The sequence below is a fragment of the Pipistrellus hanaki genome (assembly GCF_964339955.1).
Source record: "Pipistrellus hanaki genome assembly, chromosome: 11".
NCBI lineage: Eukaryota > Metazoa > Chordata > Mammalia > Chiroptera > Vespertilionidae > Pipistrellus > Pipistrellus hanaki.
In genome coordinates, this window is record NC_140513.1 from 14,346,755 (window position 1) to 14,371,857 (window position 25,103).

General features: G+C 41.4%; 1 protein-coding gene across 2 annotated transcripts in view; it reads left to right on the forward strand.

Moving 5' to 3' along the window:
- The window catches only part of MRRF (mitochondrial ribosome recycling factor), a 39,898-nt gene that overhangs the window by 1,952 nt on the left and 12,843 nt on the right, over positions 1–25,103 (forward strand). The window contains exons 2-5 of one of the 2 annotated variants that reach the window (XM_084899265.1): positions 2,289–2,497; positions 4,739–4,894; positions 9,268–9,386; positions 15,753–15,844. In XM_084899265.1, the coding sequence (XP_084755391.1) occupies positions 2,314–2,497; positions 4,739–4,894; positions 9,268–9,386; positions 15,753–15,844 (551 nt within the window). In that variant the 5' untranslated portion in view covers positions 2,289–2,313. The remainder of the gene's footprint in view (positions 1–2,288; positions 2,498–4,738; positions 4,895–9,267; positions 9,387–15,752; positions 15,845–25,103) is intronic. The other variant, XM_084899266.1, reaches the window with a different exon arrangement.

Genomic DNA, 25,103 nt, shown 5'->3' on the forward strand with positions numbered 1-25,103 from the left:
TCCTGACTTCTGTGAAATTAAAATCTACGCCTTGAAGCATTTCAGCAATGTGGTTTATTTATAGAGTTGGCTTCCGGTTCACGTGTACTGGGTCTGCTTTTGGGTGTTGTGTTTTCTGGCAAAGGTTGTTTATTTCTAACCCATTTTGATTTCCTGTTGCTTTCTGGATTGGTATTATGACCTGCAACAGGAACACCAGGAAACCTGTCTTAAATGGAGTAGCCAGATTGAGACCCTGTAGATTAAAAAAAGCAAAAACACACACATTATTATACAGCCATATTTGGATGGCTGTGTGGGTTAGAAATTGGCTATATTAGGCAAAAACCTAGATATAGAAAGCTCAGTTAGAGCCAAACTTTTGTGCACAGTTTTGCTGAAATAGAACAGAGCTATTAGCTCCATGCCCTTAAACAGTGACAATGTCTTTGAGCCTCAGTTTCTACATATGTAAAATGGAGATTATTATACTTTCTTTGTGGTATTAGTAAAAGGATTAAGTGAAATACTCGTGATAAGCAAGCAACCCAGGCCAGACCTCAATTAATAGTAACTATTGATAATAATCAAAGAAGAGGAAATGCTATTCGTTTGTTGTTGTTTTTTTGTCCAGATCTATTTTTACTGACTTCACACACTGATTACTGGCATCTCTTGCTATTAAAAATTCCATCAGAAGAAGTTATTTGCCTTTGTGCTATTCATTCGCTCTTAAAAAAAAAAATAATGATATTGATAGCTTTTATTTAGCAGGTGCTGTGTTCCTGGCACTGTGTTAGGTATTTTACATGTATTCACCATCTCATTTTAAGATCAGGATATTTTTCTCATTTTGCAGATGAGGGAAGTTATACCCAGGAAAATGGAGTGAATTGCCCAAAGTTGAAATAGAATCAACAATGATGAGAGAGAAACATTGATTGGCTGCCTCCTGCACGCCCCCTACTGGGGATGGAGCCCACAACCCCGGGCATGTTCCCTTGGCCGGAATGGAACCTGGGACCTTTCAGTTCATAGGCTGATGCTCTATCCTCTGAGCCACATGTGTCAAACACAAGGCCCTCGGGCCAAATCCAGCCCGCCAGGCCTTGCAATGTGGCCCGCACCGCGCTGTCATCACTGCACTCCGCTGTCAGTTTATGACATTGTCAGTTTATGACTGTTCAGTAAACCATTCGGCCCGCGATTTAGGCTGGATTTTAGATTTTGGCCCCTTCTCTGAGTTCGACACCCCTACCCTGAGCCAAACCGACTAGATCTGAGCCAAGTGTTTTATCCACATAACCTCATTTATTTTTCCTAATCCTAAGAAATAGCTATATCCCCATTTGATAGTTGAGGAAATCAAGGATCAGTGATATTCAGGGACATTTAGTAAGTAATGGAGCTGGCAGTGGGTTCCAAGTCATTCTGGTTGCAAAACTCATGTTCTTATTCAGGCTGTTGTACTATTGACACATCGAAATTTTAGGATGAAATTTTGTTTTGTTTGAATGCAGTATGAGACTGATTTTCAAAGACAGTAGCTTCCAGGTATTTGAGGCTAATTGTCCTTAATTCCTAGATGAGTAATAGCCAGATTATTGGCAGAAGCACATTTGTCAGTTTGCTAGGACCGTGTTTTATCCCAGAGGTAGCTGTAGATTCTAGCATATTTCCATAGTCAAAGACCTCAGTCAGAAGTATAATGTGTAACTTGTGTCAGCACAGAAAAGGGTGGCATTTTCCAGAGCTCTAATTCTATAATATGGCAGACCTCAAACCTCAACCATGCTTCAGACTCACATTAAAGTGCATTCTAATTGGTAATCAGTGCATAAGGAACCAAAGAAATTTTTAATTAAGTGCTGTCGTGTGAATTTTCCAGTCATTTTATGCCTGTTGAAATTGTTTTCTTATTTAAAGTTTTTTTTTTTTTCCAGTGCTCTGCCCTCCCTTTTTATAGTAGTGCCTTTTCTCCGATAAGGATTTAATTAGCATCATTTGCTGAACTCTGTGTTCCTTGTGTACTAAGAAGCATTTGGTGCAGTGGCATGAGCATGGGGATTTGGAGTCTTACAGACTGGGCCAGTTACTTCAATCTCTGTGAGCCTCACTTTCGTTGTCCTATAAAATGGGGCTAATCATAATTCCTTGGAGGCTGTTCGGAGGAGGATTAGAGATCATGTATTTAAGTTGCCTAACAAATAGCTCAGTTTATAGTTGTTTGGTAATTGATACAGATTATTTGCTGAAGTTGTACTAGAGCCTGTTTTATTTAGATCTTCCTTTTGTCTTATTCTTTTTAGATGTTCACACGGACTGCCTTCAGTCATGGCCTTGGGTTTAAGGTGCTTCCGCTTGGTCCATCCTGCCTTTTGCAATTCTCTTGCAGCCTTGACCAGACCTGTTTCGGAAGTTATGCTGAAGACAGTGAGTGGAAGACAGTTTGACCACGGGCAATATGTGGCCTGTGCAGCTGTACCAACCCGTCATTTTGCTACCAAGAAAGCCAAAGGTAGAGACATCTGACCTTCTCACCCCTTTCTTGTAGTTAGCCCTTGAATTATCATAGCTGGAAGGACATCAGAGATATACTGAATTTCTCCACTTGCCACATGCGGAAATGGTTTCTCACATAATACAATTGATTAGCTTAAAAGGTCACAATGATAGAGAACCTAGGGTCTGTTTTCTCATTATCATGTTGCTCATATGTAACTATAGCTCAGAAATGCCTAATTTCTCTCTAAGTTTAGAATTCAAGGCATAATGCTTGAGGCAGGGATCAACCCATTTTTCTCCTTATAGTAAGATCTATGTTAGAAGTAAAATTAAAACCAGAAGGTTGTTGGGTAAAGGGTATTAGAGCTATGGATTTAGATGGATGATCTTAATGGTTTGTGTCATCCAAGAATGAGACTTTGATATACCCCAGATCTCAGCTTAAATGTCACTTCCTCAGGGAAGCCTTCCCTGACCTCTTAGACTGGGTCAGGTCCCTTGTTACATGCACTCGTGCGCACTGTTATTTTACCTTTGATGTACTTAGCACAGTACTCATTAATTAGTTAATTCATTGTAGGTTCAGTTATTGTTTATTATATGTCTTCCATGCTGGACCCAATGAGCATCTAAGAGAGCCTGACATATAGTATGCTTCAAAAATTGTTGTTGAATAAATGAGTGACAGAAAATTGTCAAACAGACCTGCTATTTGAAGTGGTGAGTCAGGGAGAACACTCCCAAGGATGATGCTAGAAATATGCTGCTAAATATTTTTTCCACTGACTTTCCTTTTATGGGTTCATGCAGACCTTTCCTTTTCTGTAAATAGGAAAATTAACAAGTCATTGAAAGATTATTAATGCATAGAAGACTTATGTCCTCTTAATAGTGACAACAGTATTAACTTTTGATTTGTATGTTGTATTACATTTTTTAAAAATTCACCTACATTTAATAATTTAATCCTTATAATTATCCAGTGAAGCACAGGTGTCACCATTTTGCAAATGAGGAGATGTGAGGTACATAAATGAGATATGCACTATATAAAAGCACAGAATCTAGCTCATGGTAGATGTTCAGTAGTCTTTGTTGTAAATGAATTTCAATAAATGTTTATTGATTATTTAAGAAATAAATAACTGTAGGATATTATTTAAATATTTTTCTATTTTTCTCCTTCCCTCACTCTTCAAAAATATTTGTATTACTCACCATAGTGGTCAGAATGTATATGAAAAATTGCCATGATGGTTTAGACCAGTGGTCAGCAAACTCATTAGTCAACAGAGTCAAATATCCACAGTATAACGATTGAAATTTCTTTTGAGAGCCACATTTTTTAAACTTCTTCTAATGCCACCTCTTCAAAATAGACTCGCCCAAGCCATGGTATTTTGTGGAAGAGCCACACTCAAGGGGCCAAAGAGCCGCATGTGGCTCGCGAGCCGTAGTTTGCTGACCATGGGCTTAGACAATGCTGTCAGTTTTCTAAAATATAAACCATTGTCACTACCATTGGTGGTGGTAAATGTTTCTGAACTATTGTTCTGTTTGTACCAGCCATCAGATACTTTGCATATCCTTGTTTTAGTATTTATTTTATAATTAATTAACATATTTCTGTATCTCTGATTAGACTTTATAGAAGCAGCTTAGTGAAAAGTTCATGGGTTTAAAATTAGGAAGATCTGGAACCAAATCTTGGTTTTACTCTTTCATGACCTTATAATATTAGGTAAATCATTTTACCTTTCTCATCTGTTTATTTTTCTGAAAAACAAGGAATTAATTCACTTATGGAGTGTCTGCCATGCAGATAGTGCTCTTTTATGTAATTGAGTTACTTAATTTATATCCATGTAGCATCCTAGCAATATAGATATTATCTCTGTCTTACAAATAAGCAACCTGATGCTCAGAAAAGTAGAGTAACATGTCCAAGGTCATAAGCTAGTTTGCATTATAGCCAGGATTTTCACCTGGGGTATCACTGAATAAAGTCTGTGCCTTCGCTAGTATCTGAAAAAGTGCTTTTAGCATCATGCTGGGTCTCTAGTAGACACTCAGTAAATGTAGACATTTTTTAATAGGACAGTGATAATACTCTGTAATTTTCTAGCATTTGGAATTTTGCCCTGCACATAGTAGGCACATCCTCACTGATTGTAGTAGGCACTTCCTCACTGATTGTTTATTGTCTCTGTTTACTGTCTGCTGTTCTTTTATTCATTGAACGTTGACCTTTTAGCCAAAGGAAAAGGACAGTCCCAAACCAGAGTGAATCTTAACACTGCCTTGGTGGAGGATATAATCAACTTGGAAGAGGTGGAAGAAGAAATGAAGTCTGTGATGGAAGCACTCAAGGATAATTTCAATAAGACTGTCAATATAAGGACCTCACCAGGTTAGTGACTGAACCAGTATTTTGGAGAAGGGTGGGGGGGAAAGATCTTGGCTTTGGCAGAGCTGTGTTTTCGTTCCAGCTTTGACACTTACTAACTGGCGACCATGGACAGTTACTGTACTTTTCTGGTCCTCCGTTTCCTTGTCTAATTCCTACTTTATAGCTTTGGAGTGCATATTAAAATAAGTGAGGTGACATATGTAATGGTTCTGACACAGTGACTGGCACATAGTTAACATTTATTTATCTATTCCGCAAATATTGGTCTACTATGAACCAGGCATTGAACTGGTACACAGTGGTGAATAAAACAGGCATGCTCTTTGCTCTCATAGTACTCTTAAAAAATTGGGAGTTAAACAACTATATAAGTTTGTAGGCATTTAGTCTCATAGTAGCTGATGTCTTTGGTCTGACTTTTTCCAATTTGTCCTATTTGGCCATTCTTATCCCTTACTGGGAACCAACTGGCAGCAAACCTGCCCGCCTGAGTCATTTCTGTACCCCTGTGTTTGACCAGGAAGATTACGTTTGGGTTAATAACTTCCTGAAAGTGGCTTTTCTAAGTGGGAAATGTCAGAACTGTCCAGGCGAACTGTTTGCAGATGTGATGGAAGAAGTGAGTTGTCAGCTAATGGTACAAGCAGGCAGGCAGGAAAAATCCAATTGCGGTTAAATTGGCCTTTTGGAAATTGTCATTATCCTAGAGTCAAGCCTGGGACCCCCTCTGAAGATATCTGTGGGAGCTTGGGCGGTTCCCATTCACATCTTGGTTTGGATAGTTCATAAGGAAACCAGAGAATATTTTATGAGCTTGTTCTTAATAAAACGAAGTGAAAAATACACAGCTCCATTTATAAACACCAGCAGAAACATCCTGAGTTCAGCGACAAGATCCAGTGTGAAACCAGAAGACCATTCCGTCATTTGTCAACCTTTAGACTGGGGCATTCTGCTTTTGCTGACAGTAGAGCGTGCCATTCAATCCCTCCCAACTGTTTATTTTAAACTTGCTTATTATTTTAGGTATGAAACTGATAAAGTGCTTTGTTTCCCCTGTGCTTTCTGGCCTGTTAACATTCTGCAGCCGAAACCAGAGAGTAGTTTGAGAGGAGCTCAGGGAGAAATGTGATACTTAAAATTAGCCAGCAAGCTCCACTCTTGTTGAACTTAAAAAGATGATGGCCTGGAAAGAGGGTGGGAGTGTAATTTGTTAAAAGTTAACCTCTGAGAAAATGAGGGGCAGGAATGAGGCTAAGGGAGATTCTCGCTGGGGACAGATTGAGGGAAAAGGATTTGATACATTAAGTCGCTATGGATTTAGAGAATGGGAACACCACATCGCATACTGGGAAAGCCCATGTTGGGACTTCAGTGGCAGAGGATCTTAGGCAAACCAGGAAGGCCGAATTAAGATCCATTTTCAAAAGGCCCCCCATTGGTATTTCCTCTTTGCTTCTTCCTTTTTAGGGTTATGTTTGTATAACGTTCTACATAGAACTTGGGGCCATGAAGAGACTGGATGAAACAGGCTGAACGAAGCCCATCTTTTTTTTCTTTTTTTTTTTTTTTATGCTAGATTCTTCTATATCATCTTTCATTACTATCTGAACCAGCAGGCACTTTTCTTCTTACACCTTCATCTGTCTACCAACAGTTTCTATCTTCAAGGTAGTTGATTGTTTTTAATAGTTGTCTAAACTATGCCTAAACACTTTTATTCGTTTGTCCATTCTTGCTCTCTCTCATTCATCCATGCATATATACATTTATTTATTCATCAAAGCATTACTGAGCACTTGTTTTGTGCTGATTAATAGGTGCTGTCGATACAGAAAAGACATTCTCCCCACCTTCCCATAGCCCTAATTCGAAGGAACAGACAATCCAAAATGTGTAAAACTATAGTAAAGCAGAGTGAAGACCTTAGCTAGGAGTTGGTCAGTCCTGGGTTTGAATTCAAGCTCCATTATTAAGAGCTCTTGTTACCTGGAGCAAGTTACTCTCTGTGCCTTCATTTCCTCTTCTGTAAAATGGTGGAACTATCTCAGGGTTTTTGTGATAATAAAAACAAATCTATTATAGACACTTTTAGCACAATTTCTTGCTCATAGTAAGTGTTCAGCAAATATTGGTTATCATTATTATAGATGCATAAGATGTTTGGGAACTCATGAAGAGGTTTTAATACAGTTTAGAAGGGGTTTGTAATACAGTTTAGTAAGTATTCAGCAAATATTGGCTAACATTATTATAGTTGCATAAGATGTATGGGAACTCATGAAAGGGTTTGTAATACAGTTTAGGAGGTCAGATAAGAAACTATTAGAGGTCACAGTTTAGGAGGTCTGAGATTAGAAACTATTAGAAGTCACAGTTCGATTCCTGGTCAGGGCACATGCCTGGGTTGTAGGCTCAGTCCCCAGTGGGAGACATGCAAGAGGCAAACAATGAATGATTCTTTCTAATCATTTATGTTTCTCTCCCTCTCCCTTCCTCTCTGTAATAAATGAAAATATAAATATATTTAAAAGAAGCTATTATAACTGAGTGTTAAAGAATGATCAGGAGTTATCTGAACAGACAAGGAAAAATATATTATGCTAAAGGTCTTGAGGCAAGAAAGAATAGACTCTATTAGAGAAATTATAAATAGATTAGTTTGGGTAAAATAAAGGAAAGTCAAGAAGTAATAATAATAATTATCATTTATTGGGCACTTACATATTCTAGGACACAGTTATAAATGCTTTCTGTAAACGCTTTCATTTAATCCTCAAGCAACCCTCTGAGATAAGTACAATTTTATGCCCCATTTAGAGATCAGGACACAGACACAGAAAAGGTTGAAGAGCTTCCCAAGGTCACACAATCATGAGGTGACAGAGTTAGTATTTGAACCCAGGACATTTGTCTTTAGAATGAAGGGAACTTTTGCTATTATACCTCTTGAGCTTTTCTGGATTAAAGCCAATGGTATCAACCACTTTCTCTTTGTGATGATATTGAATCTGGTTGAGTACTTCTACTTAGATCTTTGGGCCATACTGTGGTACTACATTATTTTAACAATTCTCCATTTGTTTAAAAAACCCCTTCCCTACCACCCCCTTTCTCATGAGTGTTTCTTACTGTTAATAGTATGATTCCCCCCCGCCCCCTCCCTCTAGTTCTCATTTGAATAGGAAACTAGGGATTTTTAAATAATGCCCCTTTTCTATCTGTAACTATGGCTTTATTTCCTTGCCTTATTGGGTTTCTGAAAATTTTTCCCAGGGTTTTCTAGAATTCAGAGGTGGAAGAAGATCAGACCCAGGGTAACAGTTAAGTGTTAATAGTTGGTGTGTGTGTTTGGTTTTTTTCTAAAGAGCATCTAAGTACCAAATCAAGGTGGGTGGTATAAGGAAAGAGTTTCAAACATGGCTGCATGTCAGAATCATGTGGTGATCTTAAAAAAATTATAGGCTCCCCCTAAATCACAGGCTCCCAACCCCTTATAGAATTGGGATCTCTGGGGTGGGGCCGAGGAATCTAAATGAAAAAGCTCCCTGGCGATTCTGACACACAGCCAAATTTGAGTTCCTCTGTAAAAGGGGAAGAACCTTGACTGGAATCAATTTAGCATACCTGAGTTTGAGGCTTGGCTTTTCCTTTAAGGTTTCGTTGTTGTTGTTGTTGTTGTTGTTGTGTTGACATTATTAAAGACATCCCTTATTTTCTCCCCTCTTCCCTTCCACCTAGCCCCACCCTACTCCACCCCAAGCCTTCAGAAGCTTGGCTCTTGAGTGTTTTTTGTTAGCTCCCCAGTTTCATTTTCTTTCTGTAAAGTGGATTGTAATAAAGTGCTACAGAGTAGTTATAAGAACTAAGGGTTAATAAGAGATATCATTTTTATGTGCTCATTTTTTTTTGGTGCTTACACACTTGATTGTTTATATTTAGCTATAAATCTCACTTTAATCCTGTAAGGTGGTCATGGTTTTAGTGAGTTGGACACCAAGATATAGAGAAGATAAGTAACTTGCCTGAGGTTTCATGGTTAGTAAATGGCAAAGTTGCTGGAGAGGTGACCAACTCTTTCCAGTTTTAGTTCTGAAAGTTCTATGTCACAGGACACCTGTTAGGCCCAGGCACACGAGGATGGTTGGCCACCCGGGTTGCTGATAGGAATTCCAGCCTTGTTTTCTCAATATGTCGAAGCTCTTCCCATCACGAGTCACTGCTGTCCCTGTGACAGCCCCTGGAATGTCTTGCCACATTGATAAGGGACCCAAACTATTAGTTGAATCTGAAGGAGATAGGGACGTGTGGGGCTTCTAAGGTCCTTCTGAATTCTAAGACTCTATAATTTTTTATTTTTTATTTTTTTTTAGGATCCCTTGATCATATCACTGTGGTAACTGCTGATGGGAAGCTTGCTTTAAACCAGATTGGCCAGATTTCCATGAAGTCGCCACAGCTGATCTTGGTGAATATGGCCAGCTTCCCAGAGGTAAGGTGGCCTTCCTCACAAGGTCCTTATTCATCCTGTCTTTTGGAATGGAGGGGGCTGGGTCAAGGCAGCAGGAGGTATTCCCTCCAGCTTGGGATGAAACAAGAGAGAAGGCATAATGGAGGAAACTTAGGGAGAAGGAAAAGTTCTTTCCTGTTTCTAAATTCCTTTTCTGGTAAACACTGTAGAAGCCAGGTAAGTAATTTGACTATTGCAACAGGCCCCATCTATGAAAAACAATAGTGGCGATGTAGGGGTTGGCGCTTGGCCAACGTGGAGGGGACTGTGGTAAACTGGGGAGCCTGTGCCCTGTGTGGAGTGAGCAGAAATGTAAGCCTGGCAATCAGCATTACCAGGTATTATGATTTTTATTTCCAGAAGAAGCCAATAATCCAAATTTTTATATATGATTCTTGTTAAATATTGATAACTGATTCATTTTTTTTTTTAAGGTTGTGAGGAAAAAACCACCTTAACGAGCCACTAGTTTGAGACCTCTGCATTAGTGTTTGGAGCAGATCCTCACAGGGGTCTTCAAACTACGGCCCTCGGGCCACATGCGGCCCGCAGAGGAGTCTGATCCTGCCCTCCAGGTTTTTTGGGCAGTGAGCGCAGCCGAGGTGTTACAGTAGGAATTAGTAGTTCATATAGTCCGGCCCTCCAGCTCTCTGAGGGACCGTGATCTGGCCCCCACTTTAAAAAGTTTGAGGACCCCTGCTCTAGGAGGTCACATTCCTTTCACACTGGACTGACCATTGCAGAATATTGCACAGAGCACAGTGCTTCCCAGCCTGGAAGGTGGGCTGCATTAGTGTTGGCACCTTGGGGCTGTGATATTAAGTCTAGTTGAGGTAGAGAAGGAGCTTCTTAGTGGTCCAGTGGGAATGGACCTGGATTTGAAGTTCTGGAGGACCTGGAACTCAGGCCCATCTCCATTGCTAGCTGGTTGTTTGACCTTGCTCCACTCTCTGGGCTTCCGTTTCCTCATTTGTTGCTAATGTGAGGTGAAGGAATCTGAAGTCCCTTCCTGTTCCAATGGTCTGTTTTAGTGTGTCTGCCCCAAAGACATAGACCAAAGGTGAGCATGCTAGATTTGGCAGACTGGATTAGAGGTATAGAGTAAGAAAAAAGCCCTTGCTGTGAACACATTCAGATCATGGTTTTTTTTTAATATCTCCACCCCCCCCCCCCATTCCCTTCTCCATACTGCAGCCAGAGCGGACTTTTTAAAATATACATTGGATTATGTTGTTCCCATGCTTTAAATGTATTAATGTCCCATGCTTTAAATGTATTAATTGAACAAGTAGTATTTTTTTTAAAATTACTTTATTGACTACGGTATCACATATTTGTCCTCATCCCCCCCATTCAAGTAGTATTAAAGAAAAAGATTACTGTGGCTTCGAATGCTTTGTATGATGTGCTCCTACCTATGCCTCCCAGTGTCTCCAGTCTTGTGCCACTGTCATCCTTCCACACTGCTTTAGCTACATTGGTCTTTCAGCTCCTCAGACACAACACACCCTTTGCATCCTCAGGGCTTTACAAGGGCTCTGTCCTTTGCTTGGAACATTATTGCCTGGCTAATTGCTTTATCTCTATATCTATCTGTCTATCTATATTGCTATATATATATATATATATATATATATATATATATATATATCTCCATATCCATTTATTTTTATATATTGGGATGACGTTGGTTGGGTCACAGCTTAAATGTCACTTTCTCAGGGAAACCTTCCCTAATCTACCCAATCTAAACCCCTCCTCCACACTAAGCTCTCTTATAGAGCACTGTTCTTTTTCTTTATTGCACTTATCATTATTAATAATTATATATTTATATCTTTATTTTCCATCTCATATTCACTAGATTATAAGCTTGGAATGCAAAAAAATCTATCTAACTTACTCATTGTGTTGAGCTCCTAAAACGGTGCCTGGCGCATACATGGAAGCACTCGGTAGATTTTCCACAAATGGATGAATACTTGTTATTAGGTTGAAGGAAGGGAGGCTCTCATTCCTTGTGTTACTGAGGAGCTAGAAGTGGACTAAAAGGGAACAGTAAACGTGGCCCCCTCTGAACTGCGAGGCCTCTCCGCCTGGTTCACCTACTCCCATTGGCACTGCAGGCCAATTCAGGGAACAGCCTCCTAATTACACAGCTTGAAGACCTCATCAGGCAGATTGCTTTTCAGAGCCAGCCACTTCTGTTATTAAATGGCAAATGGCATTCACAGAAGAAGCGTGATTGGCCACCAGCGCATCTTATGAGGTAGGAGGAGGTATTAACAGCTTAATTTTTTTCTTAGGAAGTTGGAGCATATCTTCATTTTTCAACCAAAGCATCTCTGCCTTCCAAGTTGAAATTCTGTGGGTTTTAAAGGAGAAAAACAAAACAAAACAAAAACCCACAAAAAAACTTTTACAAGCATCTCAGTCGAGAGGTTCTTTACAAGGACAGAATGAGGAAGTGTGAGTTACATTGTCTTTTGAATTCCTTTATCTCATCTGGTGTATATATTAAACAAATAGTCTTAACTAAACATTTCCTTCCTTCACTTTAGAAGCTGTCCATTGAGTACCAGGTTCATAGCTTCAAAATGCTGAGCTAATCCTCTCTGTGTTTATGTAATTCCTTTCTGTTTCACATGCGGTTGGCTTTCTTTCCAAACCTGCGCTTTTCTGTGTCGTGCTGTAGTGACACGATGCAGATTTACATGCATAATCCTTTCAAATGCATTGGAGACAGAAAACTGTGTTGCATTTGTTTAACATGTGTCCCGCTTGATAAATGATACACATAGTTGCTGCTTTCCATAAACTTGCCTGCAGCTAGAGTTAATGATGGGAAAGAAAAGAAGGGAGTAAAAAAACCTCAGCATGATTTGAAGAAAGCAAATGAAAAAAAAAAAAAAAAAAAATCTGTAGGCTCCATCATTTCCCTTGTGGTAGGAGGAAAGCCAATGTATATTGAGTGTCTACGGTGTTGCCGGGCACTACTTTCTCATGTTTTGTTTTTATGTGATCATGTTTTGTTTTTAGGTATTCTCTAAAATTAAGCATTATTTGCTCCATTTTATAGATGAGAAAACTGAGGCTCAGAGAGGTACAATATCTCCCTGAGGTTCACACCATTGTGACAGAACCAAGATTTGAACATAGATCTGTTTTTCACTAAAGCCTGTGCTCCTTGAACTATTCATTTATTAATTCAACAAATACTTTTGAGTTCCTGTAAGTTATTAAGTTTTATAATAGTTGAGGTGCTGGAATTAACCCCCTGATGATAAAAATAGACAGGGTTCCTGCTTTCATAGACCTTACATTCTAGGTACTCCTTGGGATATAAAGGAAATGGAAGACCAGTCCCTGAAATGGCACTAACAAAGTTGACTTGTTGACCTGTCCAAAAAAGTTCTATCATCTTGTCCTTTAGCATAGATGAACTTAAGAATGGCAATAGCAGTCATTGCTAATTGATGACAGCACTCCTTCCTGCCTGGCCCCAGATGGGATCTGTAATCTTTACAGAGTTCTCCAAGCAGCCACAATCATTTGGTCAGTGTTGTCATTTGAGAACTGTGTATTTGCCTTGGGGTACTGGTGAGCATCCCTTTAGGGAGGGGACAAAAGCTAAGATACAAGATGGAAATGCGATAGAAATATATGCCTTTTCATCTGAGCCCTGAGTAGTTCAGAAGTCATGCTGGGAAAATGACTGTAATTCCCTGAGTTTCTGCATCCTACCACATCAAACCAAAATATACATATTTAGAATGTTTTAGAACTACCTCTTCTAGTAGGTTTCTTTTCAAAATGAAACCTGATTTGCATTTTTCTGCATATGAAAGAACACAGAACAAGTAAAGTACAAAATAAGGATTTGGAGGGGATATATATAAGAAGTAAAAGTAAGGAGATGAGTTTGTCTAATAGATTTAAGTCCGATTATTAGTATACTCATGCAACAAACTTTTATTGAGCACTTGCCATGTGCCTGGCACTGAGCCTTGTACTGGGAAGATGTAGATATTGAGACATAATGATTGGCCAGCTGGGTATCAGCTGTAGGTGTTCTGGTGCCCACAGGGGAAGGTTGTGTGGAAACACTGGGATCCTACTGTGAAAGGGAGTGGCTGGTGGTAGGACATCACCACAGTGAGTTGTCAGTCATTCAGTGAGAAGCATCAGAAAAGGAGGATTGGGAGACTTGAGATCAGGCTATCTCTTCAAAGTGAAGATTCTCCCTTTATTGTTAACTGTAGAAAATCTGTTTCATTTTATTAAGAAAATGGCTATTCTTTTGCAGAGAGATATTTATTTCTTTATCTAGCTCATTTAAAACACCAGACCTAATTCCAAATTACTTTGGGCTATTTAAAAAAAAAAATCAAATCCCCTGTGCTACTAAATACTTGAGCTAGGTGATCTGGAAGAAAATATGGACAGAGTGGCATCACTGGACTGAAAGTTGAGGAACCTACTTTCTCCTCTTACCTCTGCCAGTAAGTGGAAGTGTGATGGGTAAGGTCCTCACTGTACAGCCCTTGGCTCTCCGGAAGACTGTATGTGCTTAGGGATGTGACTTTATCCAACAGGTCCTATATACAAGAGGAAGGGACTTTACTTGGCTGTCACAGATCCCTTCCAGCTCCAATAGTCACAGGTACCATTTTAAGAATTTACTGTTTTAGCCCGGTCAGCATGGCTCAGTGGATGAGAATTGACCTATGAACCAGAAGGCCACAGTTCAATTCCTGGTCAGGGCACATGCCTGGTGGCAGACTCGATCCTATTGGGGGCGTGCAGGAGGCAGCCAAATCAGTGATTCTCTCTCATCATGGATGTTTCTGTCTTTCCCTTCCTTTATTGATGTTTCAATAAAAATATATTCTTAAAAAAGAGAATTTACTGTTTTAAGCAGTAGCCACACTATTAGATTCTGTGTACAGCCTCCCAAGGAAATGATTCACCTGATGTGAAAGTTCTGGTTTATCTTTTGAGCTTATGGTTACCCCTCGTGTCTCTGTAGAATTTAAGCCATTTAAAAATGAAATAGGTAAGTTTTTCAGACACTCCCTCAAAAACCAAAGAAACCCTGAAAATATCAAATAGGTGTGACACAAACCCCGTTCTTTGAACCAGAAGTCGAGGAAGGAACTTCAGGTTGAGAATTGGTCCTGGGAATCCAAGTGATGTGGATTGGCTCTGGTCAAACCTAAAATTCTTTGGAAAATGTCGAAGGCCTCATTTTCATGAATTTCACACTGTCATGCCTATAAAGTATCTCTCTTCCACACTGCTGTCTTTTACCTTTTAGGATTGCATGCCAGGTGTGGTTATATTATTGCTTGAGGCGAGGTGAGGTGAGGCGCTTTGGGAAATCAGTACCAGTGCGCAACCTGGCCCGTTAGCAGGAAGTCGGAGAAGACCCTGGAGGGTGACAGGGAGGGTGACAGGCAGGACAGAAGACCCTGGAGGGTGACAGGGAGGGTGACAGGAAGGACAGCAGTGCATCGGCTAAGTGATGACATCCACTCAGCCTTGTTTGGGGGTTTTGTGCATCCCTACCTTTATATGTTAAATGTATGTACAATAATAACTCCCTAGGTGTTACTGTGGCCAGATACAGAGCAAGATGCATTGCTCATGCTACCCCATTCAGTTTTCTCTCAGGGGTACATACCACGTGGTCTCAGGTTACAGAATGGAGGCCCAGAGAGGTCAGGCTTGTTGCCCAGGTACACATGGTAAGCAGAGCTGGGATTTGAACTGAGCTCTTTCTGACTCCAAAGCCCATGCGTGCAGCCAGCACACCATTCTCTCTTTCCTGGAGCACACCCACTGGGAGCCATTGCTCATTCCAAAGCATGAGTGAGATCGCTGTGTGTGTAGATACGAACGAGTTAAATTTATTTACTCATTCCAAGTCGGCACGGGTATATTTTGAGTGTAAAATGTCAACTGGAATTTTTAATGTATAAAATCTTTCATCTGTCTTTACACCAATCTTTGTACAGACCAGCCCCCCTCCCTTGAGGATTTATTGTGGTTTTGATCTGTCTTGCCTCAAACCATTGAAATCTTTTCAAAGAAGCAGAGCTGTTTTCTTTTTATTTTTTCCTTCTCTTTGCTTTTTTTCCTCCCGCAGTACACTGGTACCAGGAGTGGACATAGTTTGCTATTCTGCTTGATCAAAGCACTCTACACCAATGTAACTTCCTGATCTTACTGGTAACAGAACTAAATGTTTCCATGTTCTGCCAAGATGGGTTGCCAGTTATCGACAGAGGGCTTGCATCTGGTAATAATTATTTACTAATTCTGTTTACCTTTTGATCTGGTTTTCAGTGTACAGCTGCAGCTATCAAGGCTATAAGAGAAAGTGGAATGAATCTGAACCCAGAAGTGGAAGGGACACTAATTCGGGTACCCATTCCCAAGTAAGTTTGGCAGAAATTTACATATTTTGATGTTGGTTTCCTTGGGGAAGCCAACACCCAGGATACTGTTAGGCTGATAGCATAACAGTACTTCTTTACCTGAACTTCTCCTCCTGGCAAATTCCCACATCTTTTAAGCTTTACTGATTCAAAAACATTTATTGAGTACCTACTGTGTACGAGGGCTGGAGATGCAGCAGTCAACCTGATAAAGTCCTTGACCTCATGTACTTTACACTCTGGTGGGGAAGATGGGACACATATGCAGATAAAAGCATTCCAGACAATGAGATGCTATGACGAGAGAAAAGGCAGTGAGGCCGGAGCAGGGAGTGACTTGCTGAGGGCGATGGTGGCAGGGACAGTTTTGGCCTGGGAGGCCTATTTAAGGAAATACCATTTGCTGAAAGCTGAATGATGAGGAAGAGTCGGCCTGGGGAGTGGGAACTGCCTGCACAAAAGCCCTCGTCAGAAAAGACCTCCATACTTGTACTCTCGAATCCATGTTCCTTGAAGAGTTATTTTTACCTTAGTCCTTGCCTGTTGAAGAATTTTAGGCATAAGAACAGGATATTGTTAATTATATAAACATATAGAACTTAGATTAAATGGAAAAAATGTACAGCAGTCCCCCTTATCTGTGGTTTTGCTTTCAGCAGTTTTTACCTGTGTTTAGCTGTAGCCCAAAAATATTTCATGGAAAATACCAGAAATAAAGAATTCATAAGTTTAAAATTGTGTGCCATTCTGAGTGGTGTGATGAAATCGTAAGCCGTCCTGCTCCATCACCTTGGATATGAATCATTCCTTTGCCCAGCATATCAACGCTTGTGTATGCTGACCCCCCATTAGTTACTAAGTGGCTGTCTGGGTTATCAGATCAACCACTTGTGGTATTAAAGTCTTGTGTTCAAGTCATCTTTATTTCACTTAATAATGGCCCCAAAGTACAAGAGTAGTGATGCTGGCAATTTGGACATGCCAAAGAGAAGCTGTAACATTCTCAAGGAGAACTGTGGGGAGGCAGCTGCTGTAGTCCAGGTGAGATATGGATCTTCCACCTGCTCAGATTCCGTAGCAGGCAGAATTAGTTTCTCCTCTGTAATCTCATTTCTTAATTAGCCTTTTTTTTTTTTTTTTTTTTTTAAGTCCTTACCTGAGGAGTGAAGATACATTTTCTATTAATCCTAGAGAGAATGGAAGGGGCAGGAGAGAGAGAGAGAAACATCAATGTGACAGAGACATTTATTGGTTGCCTCTCATCAGCACCCCAACATGAGTGGGGAGGGGGCAGGATTGGACCTGCAACTCAGATACATGCTCTTGATCAGAAATGGAACCTACAACCATCCAGTGCACAGGCTGGCACTCTAACCATTGAACACACCGGCCAGGGCATAATTTCTTAATTATCTTTAAGTCCCTATTCCTACACAGTGCATTAAATTAATTCATTTCATTATTCAGCAAATATTTATTAAGCACTAACTACATGCCAGGTACTTTCCTAGCTGTCGAGATAAAGCATTAAAGAAAACAAACAACAAAAAGCCCCTGTCCTTATAGGTGAGTAGGCATAGTAAACAGAAAACAAAGAAATACATACGGTAATATCAAGTGATGGTAAGGACTGTGAAGAAAAGCAAGCAGGATGAGTTAGAGGGAGTTTGGGTTTTATTGTGGATCGGGAGGTGCAGGAAGGAAGTGGCAATTGAGTGGAGACCTAAGTGAAATGAATGAATGAAGCTTTCAAATAACTAGACGGGGAAAGGAATGTAACACTAGTTGAGTGTCTGTCTTTGCCACATATTACCCTGTATTCTTTTACACATGTTGCCTCATTGTCATACCATCCCCTCCAGGTAGGTTTTTCCCCCCAGGTTTGGAAAGAAGCTCAGAGAGGTAAAGTAACATTCCCTCCAAGTTCACACTGCTAATGATGTAGCTGGACCTAAACCGGGTTTAGTTAGTTCCAAAGCCTCCAGATGCACCCAGGTTAGCAACAAGAATTAATCCCCAAACTGAGAGTCCAGGAACTTTTTCCTGCATTATGACCAGAAAATGGCAGTCTTATTTCATTGTGTTCCCGGTATTCTGTGAGAATTAACACTCTGCCTAGAAATCAAATGAATTGGAAGCGATATAGCTTAGTATTTAAGTATCAGGTAGACCTGGGTTCAAGTTCAGGACCCTTTTTGCTTGGTTAATTCATTGATTTGCTTAGCCAATTTTCTGCTAATGTGTCATGTGCCAGGCTTGGTGTTGAATGCTGGGAACCTAACGTTTGCCTTCATGGAGCTCACAGACTATGCTGGGCCCTTTATTTTGCCTGCAGCTTACTTGTGGAGTGTACTATTACCCACCGTTTTTAGATGAAAACACTTAAATTAAGGGAAAGGGACTTGCCCAAGATCACATGGTCAGTAAGTAGCAGTCAAGATTTGAACCCCAAGTTTTTCTGTTACCAGCGTGCCAGCTAAGTATACTCATGGACATTAGAAGTGAGATTTGCAAGTGGAATGATAGTAGTCAGCAGGTTTATTTTTTAGTTCTTGCTCTCCTGTCTGAGAAATCTTTGAAGAGTCACTGAACCTTCCTGAGCCTCAGTTTGCTCCTACACTAGACCCCTCTCGGAGCTCCAAAATTCTGCCAGGCTAGGAACTTATGCTGCCGAATATTCATTGCTGGCTTCAGTTCCCCTTCGAGTGGTCTGATTGTGTATCACATTTTCTTTTCAAAGATCTAGTTCACATAACGCGCACCTCTGCAGCCCCACAGGACTTAACAGGACTTAGCGATCACTCTTGGTGCAGTGTATATTAGTTTGAAGGATCAGTGAGTTTAACTTGAATTTCCAAAGACATGGGGCTCTGTTACATTATATTTTACATTATTTTATGTTAACTAATGGGCGTAATCCAAGAGAAAGTTGACGGACCAAAACCGTCTGCTCCTGCAAACCTCATTTTTTATATACTTTCTTCCCTTTGACAAGGTGGTAAGGTCATGAGGCCCCTTACTGAATTGTACGCTTGGTAGTTTTCCAGATAAAAAATGAATGATCTGTTCTTTATTATGGAGGCTGCGTCATATGAGAGGATAAAGGTTGATTTAGATGAAAAAAGGACCAAGGTTTATATTTGGTTTTGGCAGTGACTTCCATTTGATTCTGGGCATGTCACCCTAGCAGCTTGCTGCTTTCGAGTGCCTTATTTGTAAAATAAGTAAAGTAATAATGATAGGTAGAGATTTGGTAGGATTAGTAGAGAAAATAGATTAAGTAGTATGATCTCCTTAGAGGAAAGAAGCTATATACGTAAATATAACTCTATTATTTTAGTATACTTTGAATTTTAGATCTATACACACACAGGGTAGAGCAAAAGTAGGTTTACAGTTGTGAGTTCATGGAACAAAGTTTATTTTTATATTATTATTTATTTATTATTGTATTATTTTCCATAGGAAAAACTGTAAACTACTTTTCCCCTACCCTGTATATACACACACTTTAGGAGGAAAGGAAGGAGTGAGGAAGGGAACTAATATGTTGAGTACCTACTATGTGTTAAGAACCATGCTTCCATGTACAGGGAAAGTGGAAGAGTACAGTTAAATTTGTGTTGGTATCACAGAAGCATGAAATTGAGTTCTGGCTTGCCTTTTTATCTGTGAGATAATGGCAACATCTCCACCTCTCTGAGTATCAGAGAATTCATCTGCAAAATACTTATAGGTCTTGCCTTACATGGTTATTGGGAGATTTCAGTGAGATGATGTGTTGTTTTTTGAGATAATGATTTTAATGTATAGCAAGCACCCAGTTAATGGTAGCAAATATTCTTTCATTCCCTTTCATATATAAGCATTCCCTTTTAAGGAAGAGGAAACTTAAGATTCAGAGAGGTGAGGCATTGACTGGGTCACAGAGCTGGAAGCTGGCAAAGCTATACCGAGGAAACGAACACACCAAAGCTGATGTCAGGGGTTGGGGAGGTGGAAGGGAATCTGAAGCATAACTTCCTAGGATCAGTTTCTGATTATAACATGTTGAGTTTAGTTCTAGGAAAATTTGCCTTTCCTGCTTGATCATGATTCTTCCTCTGCCTAATGACAGCCTGCAAGTTTGTTTTTTTGCCTTAATTCTGGATGCCCAGCGCTAAGTTTTATTTTTAGTTGCAGCACATCTCAGTGCTTCACCCTCATTACACTCCTTCAGTTCTTATCGTCTCATTTAAAATTAGTTGACTGAGTAAGTGACTCTCACTGTAATCTGCCTCTGATCCTTTGGGGAAGTATGTGGAAGATAATCCTAAATCAATAAGAGGTCAGACTTGGCTCAGAATGGTCCTTGTCACTCAGTCCTCTTCAGAGCCCTGGGGGTCCAGCTCTGTGCGGCTGCGTGGGTTTTTCTCCTGGCTCTCGGCCAAAGACCAGCGAGCCTCAAGCTCAGGTCATGTCCGTACCCACTGACCATGTGTATAGCTTTTGTTTTCTTCCCTGGCCAGTGTTCTTTCACTTAGAGAAGTCAGTCAACTGGATAGGTCACTTGAACATCCCCTTTAGCCAAGATTCACTGAAATCCATGTAATCAAATTTGGGTGCTATTTATTAGCCAGCTACACTACAGCTGTAGTGCTTGGAGGTGCTGTGCTGAGAGCTTTACAGTTTCTCCCCAAATTCTCACAGCACTATGATGTTAGAAGACTCTTCTTATGCCATTTGATCAGAGACCTGCAAAAATTCAAATCCTACAGAAAAACAAAACTTTTCCCTCTTCCCCAAGTATTCTTCCCAGAAGTAACTGTTGGTAAGTTTAGTATATATCCTTCCAGATTAAAACAAAACAAAAAACACATATACAATGTATAATTTACATAAATAGGATTAAAGATCTCAGTTCCACAATTTGCTTTTTTGCATAACACGTCTAGTGTACACCTTTTCACGGTACTTACATTGTTTGTGTTGCAGAGAAATTCCCTTTGAGGTGGGTATAATACAGATGAGGAAACTGGGGATTAGTTCAAGTAATTGCTCAAGGTCACAGATTAGTAATTGGAGGAGTGATTATTCAAATCAAATCTGTCTGTTTCTGAAGCCCCGGTTCTTGCCACCTTATCACATTGCTCCTTAGGATATTGACCGGGAACCTACCTCCTTCCGGCTCTGTGGCCTCCTTGTCTAGCTGCCGTATCGCTAGTGGATCTTGTGTATAATGTGCACAGTCCAGGAAATATTCCCTTTTCTCGCAACACCCGCCTGACACACAAACATTTAGCCATCTTGACGGGAAAAGAGAAGTCAAAGAATGCCTAATAATTTAATTTGGGCTGGGCAGCCACAAACTGCATTTGAGCAACTGCAGCTGCCTCTCCAGCCCATTCATTTCCACCGCCTGCTTGCCACCCCTGCTTTCTCTGGGCCATTCATTCTGCTCAGTGCGTTCCAGTGCCTTCCAGGCTTTAGGATGCCTGCCTTCTCCTCTTCAGTGTTGCTTCCCACCTGGCCTGTGGCTTTTTCAGAAAAACCTCTTATTATTCCAGGCCCCAAGTGTATAAATTGGGGGCTCCCTCCCAGCACAGATGTTCTGGTTTAAACACATAAGAACATTCTATCAGAAATTAGAGTAGAGCATAGACTGAGGAGAAAGTTGCCACCTACACATATGCAGAAGCTACACCCCAAAAGACAGTCTTGTCCACATCCACCCCTCCTCTGTTCTCCACCCTTTGTGTCCTGCACCTGTTTGCAGAACCTGGCAATTGGCAGCTATGGGTCAGGTCACTAGTCCATTGCCATTTCTATAGATTCTCTTCTCTCACTGCACTTGGACTTGTAGGGGAGCTGAAAGAGTAATAACAACCTATATCTATGCAGAACTTAATGGGTAGAGCACTGCTATTCTTGTTGCTACCACTAGTAAGATCAGTGCTTAGACTGGTCTGGCACCAGCGAAGGAAGAATGGAATTCAAGAGTCAGCCTGCACTGGGCTCAACTCCAGGTCTCCCGGGAATGTGTGTGGCCTTGTGCAGGTTACTTGATCTGTCTGAGCCTCCCTCTTCTAACCTGTAAAGTCCAGGTGAGGATACCACTGATGTCATGGAGGTGCTGTGAGGACTCGCTGAGCTAAGGCATGCAGAGCGCTTCAGCTCAGAGCCTGGTGCGTGGACAGAGCTCTGGGAGTGTTAATTATTGAAGGGGAGCAGATGACTTTGGGGTCAGATGTCCAGGCAGATATAAGTGGGTCCTTACTCTGATGGTAAGGTTCCTCCTTATCTCCCTGTCTTGCTTTCTTTTCTTCACAGCACTTAAGTGTCACTTTGTATATTTATTTTCTCTCTCTCTGCCTCCTTCACTAACATGTGAATAGGAGGAACTTTTGTCACCTTGTACATATAAGCAGAAGCTGTTGCTCATATATATAAGCTGTCGCCCTCACCCCCGGAGCAGGTCCTGGCATATAGAAAGTATGCAACCAATGTCGACGGAGTCAATGAATGTGAGCACTCACTCCATGCCCACTGCTGTTCCAGGTGCTATTGAGGAGGGTGTGTGATCACCCCTATTTCAGGGGAAGAAACTGAGCCACAGGGGAATGGAGTTCTTTGTGCCCAGTGTCACACGGTTAATAAGTGGAAGAATAGGCATTCTTTCTCAGAGCCCGGGCTCGTAGCCACCATGCTGTCCTCTCTCTCAGTAGGACACATCACTGGTATTTCTATTACGGATATGATTAACAGCTGTAGGATGCAGAGTTCTGCAACCATCCCCTTTCTCATTTGCTCCCACACTAACTGTGGAAGAAAAGTAGCATTTACTAGCCCCCCATTTGACAACTGGAGGAAATAAAAACATGTAATGTTTACTGAGCACATCATCACATGCTAGCACATTTAGTAACAATATTTATAACAATCCCACTAAGTTAATGGTATTGTACACATTTGACAGATGGTGAAACCAAGGCAAAGTGGTAAAATTACCTACCCAGGCCCAGACAGCTAAGAAATTATAGGTCTGGGCCTCGAGCCCTGGCAGTCTGGCTGAAGAGACACTTCTCCCGAACACTTCTCTGGACATCCTTCTTTGAGGTTCGAGAGGAAAAGCTAATTGTCCCTCGTTACTGATTTACTCTGTAAGGGGCAGAGCTGGGATTGGAAATCAAGTCTGCCGTGGTCCCCAAACCCGTGTTCTTCTTCCTGCTCTTTGGAGCTAAGACTTGCTTTCACTTATTCCTGGACTTGGATGTCCATCATTCTGGAGTGACAAGGAAGAAGAGGAGTGACTTAATCAAGGTCACTCAGCTGAGAGTTCGGAGCTCAGCCTCCTTTCTCTTTCATACCGGGTGGTATGTCTGGCTTAGCCAGGCCTCAGTCACAGGACAGTCCTTTGAAAGCAGGTGGCCAGTGCGTTCCCACAGAGAACTGGTTTCTGCCGTGGGAGGAGTCCTTTCAGAGTACATGCATGATTGCCTTTGGGCAAAAAGGATGCTTACTGTCTTTCTGAGACATTAGGGCACATAATACAGGCCTGTGAGTCAAAGAGGGGTGGGTGCGAGGAGAGGGGATTGCATGCCTAGAAACATAGGAAATCTGGCTGGGCTACTCAAACAAAAGCATTTCCTTCAGGCCAGTGCCCACCGACAAGCAGTAAAGCAAGGCGTGTGTCTGCTGATTGCAGGCCGATGCTCCTGGCTGGGGTGGGGTGGGGTCTCCCTGAAATCAGGAAGGGGGTGACAGGGTTTCTCTCCACAAGCTGTCAGAGTTGTGTTCGATGCTTCCTTCTCCCTCTGTCCGTCACCCTCAGCTGCTAGAGCAGAACTTGAGCCTCCACTGCCTGGCTGCCTGCTGCCTGCTGCCTTCTTGGTTTCTATTTTTTTCTCTCTGCTCACCACCCACTCCATAGCCCAAGCTCCAAGTGATTAAACCTGTTCATCATTCTCTCCCTCACCACTCACATCCTCTCCCCAAGTCCTAGAGATTCTGCATTAAAATTAGAATGCAGCCACCATGAATTGAGTTTCTATAGCACATACGCACCATCATTTCTCATAATCTTGCTTCTACCCTCAGAAACATTCTTACTCCCATTTTGCATGCGAGGAAAGTGAGTCCGGAGAAGCTGAAGCATGCCTACAGTTCCGAAGCTAAGCAGAGCTGGGACTCCAGGTCTTCCTGGCTTTCGCGCATGTCCTTTCTACCCTTTAAACTCTCCTCTAACTGACCAAAGGTCCTTTGAAGTCTAGTGCTGTCATATTCTCACAGGTTTTTACTGTAAATCCCCGAGCTGAGCACAGCTTCCTCTGATACACACCTGGCGAATGGCTTTGTACGGGTGCCCCATTCTCCTTGAAACCAGAGGAAGCATCTTTCAGTCAGTGCCTCTCTGCTGTGTGAGTTACCAGCGGGCATGCCCTCAGCTCATTGTTTGTGGGAACACGCTCAAGGAATTTTGCAGGAAGGCCCCCATCCAGGATGTTACTGGAAGACCTGCTGGAGGAGTTTGTACAAACAAAGTGTGACCTTGCCAGCTCAGCCAAACCCCTGCCTTGTGCTGGGAGGCTCTCTGACCCGAGCGGAAAAGCCTTCTGCCTCCATCACCCAACCCGGCCCCGCTCCTACGGGGCGCGCCCTGAGCTCCCCGCTGCCTGCCCGGAGGCTCCCTCTGCAGACGTTAGCCACATGCTTAGACCTGGTTTGTACATCGCTGTCCACACAAAATACACACCTCACTATGTTTCCTCCAACAGCTATGGTATTCTGTGTTGTTCTTAGGAACAGTCTGCTAAGACTCTTTCCTCCTGCCCACTTTTTATTTTTTGTGGTAAGATATAAGTAAAATTTGCCATTGTAGTCATTTTAAAGATATATATTTTTATTGATTTCAGAGAGGAAGGAGAGGGAGAGAGATAGAAATATCAATGATGAGAGAGTATCATTGATTGGCTACCTCCTGCATGTCCCCTACTGGGGATCGAGCCCACAATCTGGGCCTGTGCCTTTGACTGGAACTGAACCTGGCACCCTTCAGTCCAAGCCCTATCCACTGAGCCAAACCGGCTAAGGCTAAGCACAAATGTGTTTGATGCTATATCCTTAGTGTCTGACACAGTGGCTAGCACATGATAGGTGCCCAGTAAATAGCTGTAGAATGATACTGTAAACTGAATGAATGAATACTGAAGAAAAAAATTTCACGGCTATATGCTGGGAACATTTTATTTTAAAATGTGCATGAGATGTTAAATTACTAGTC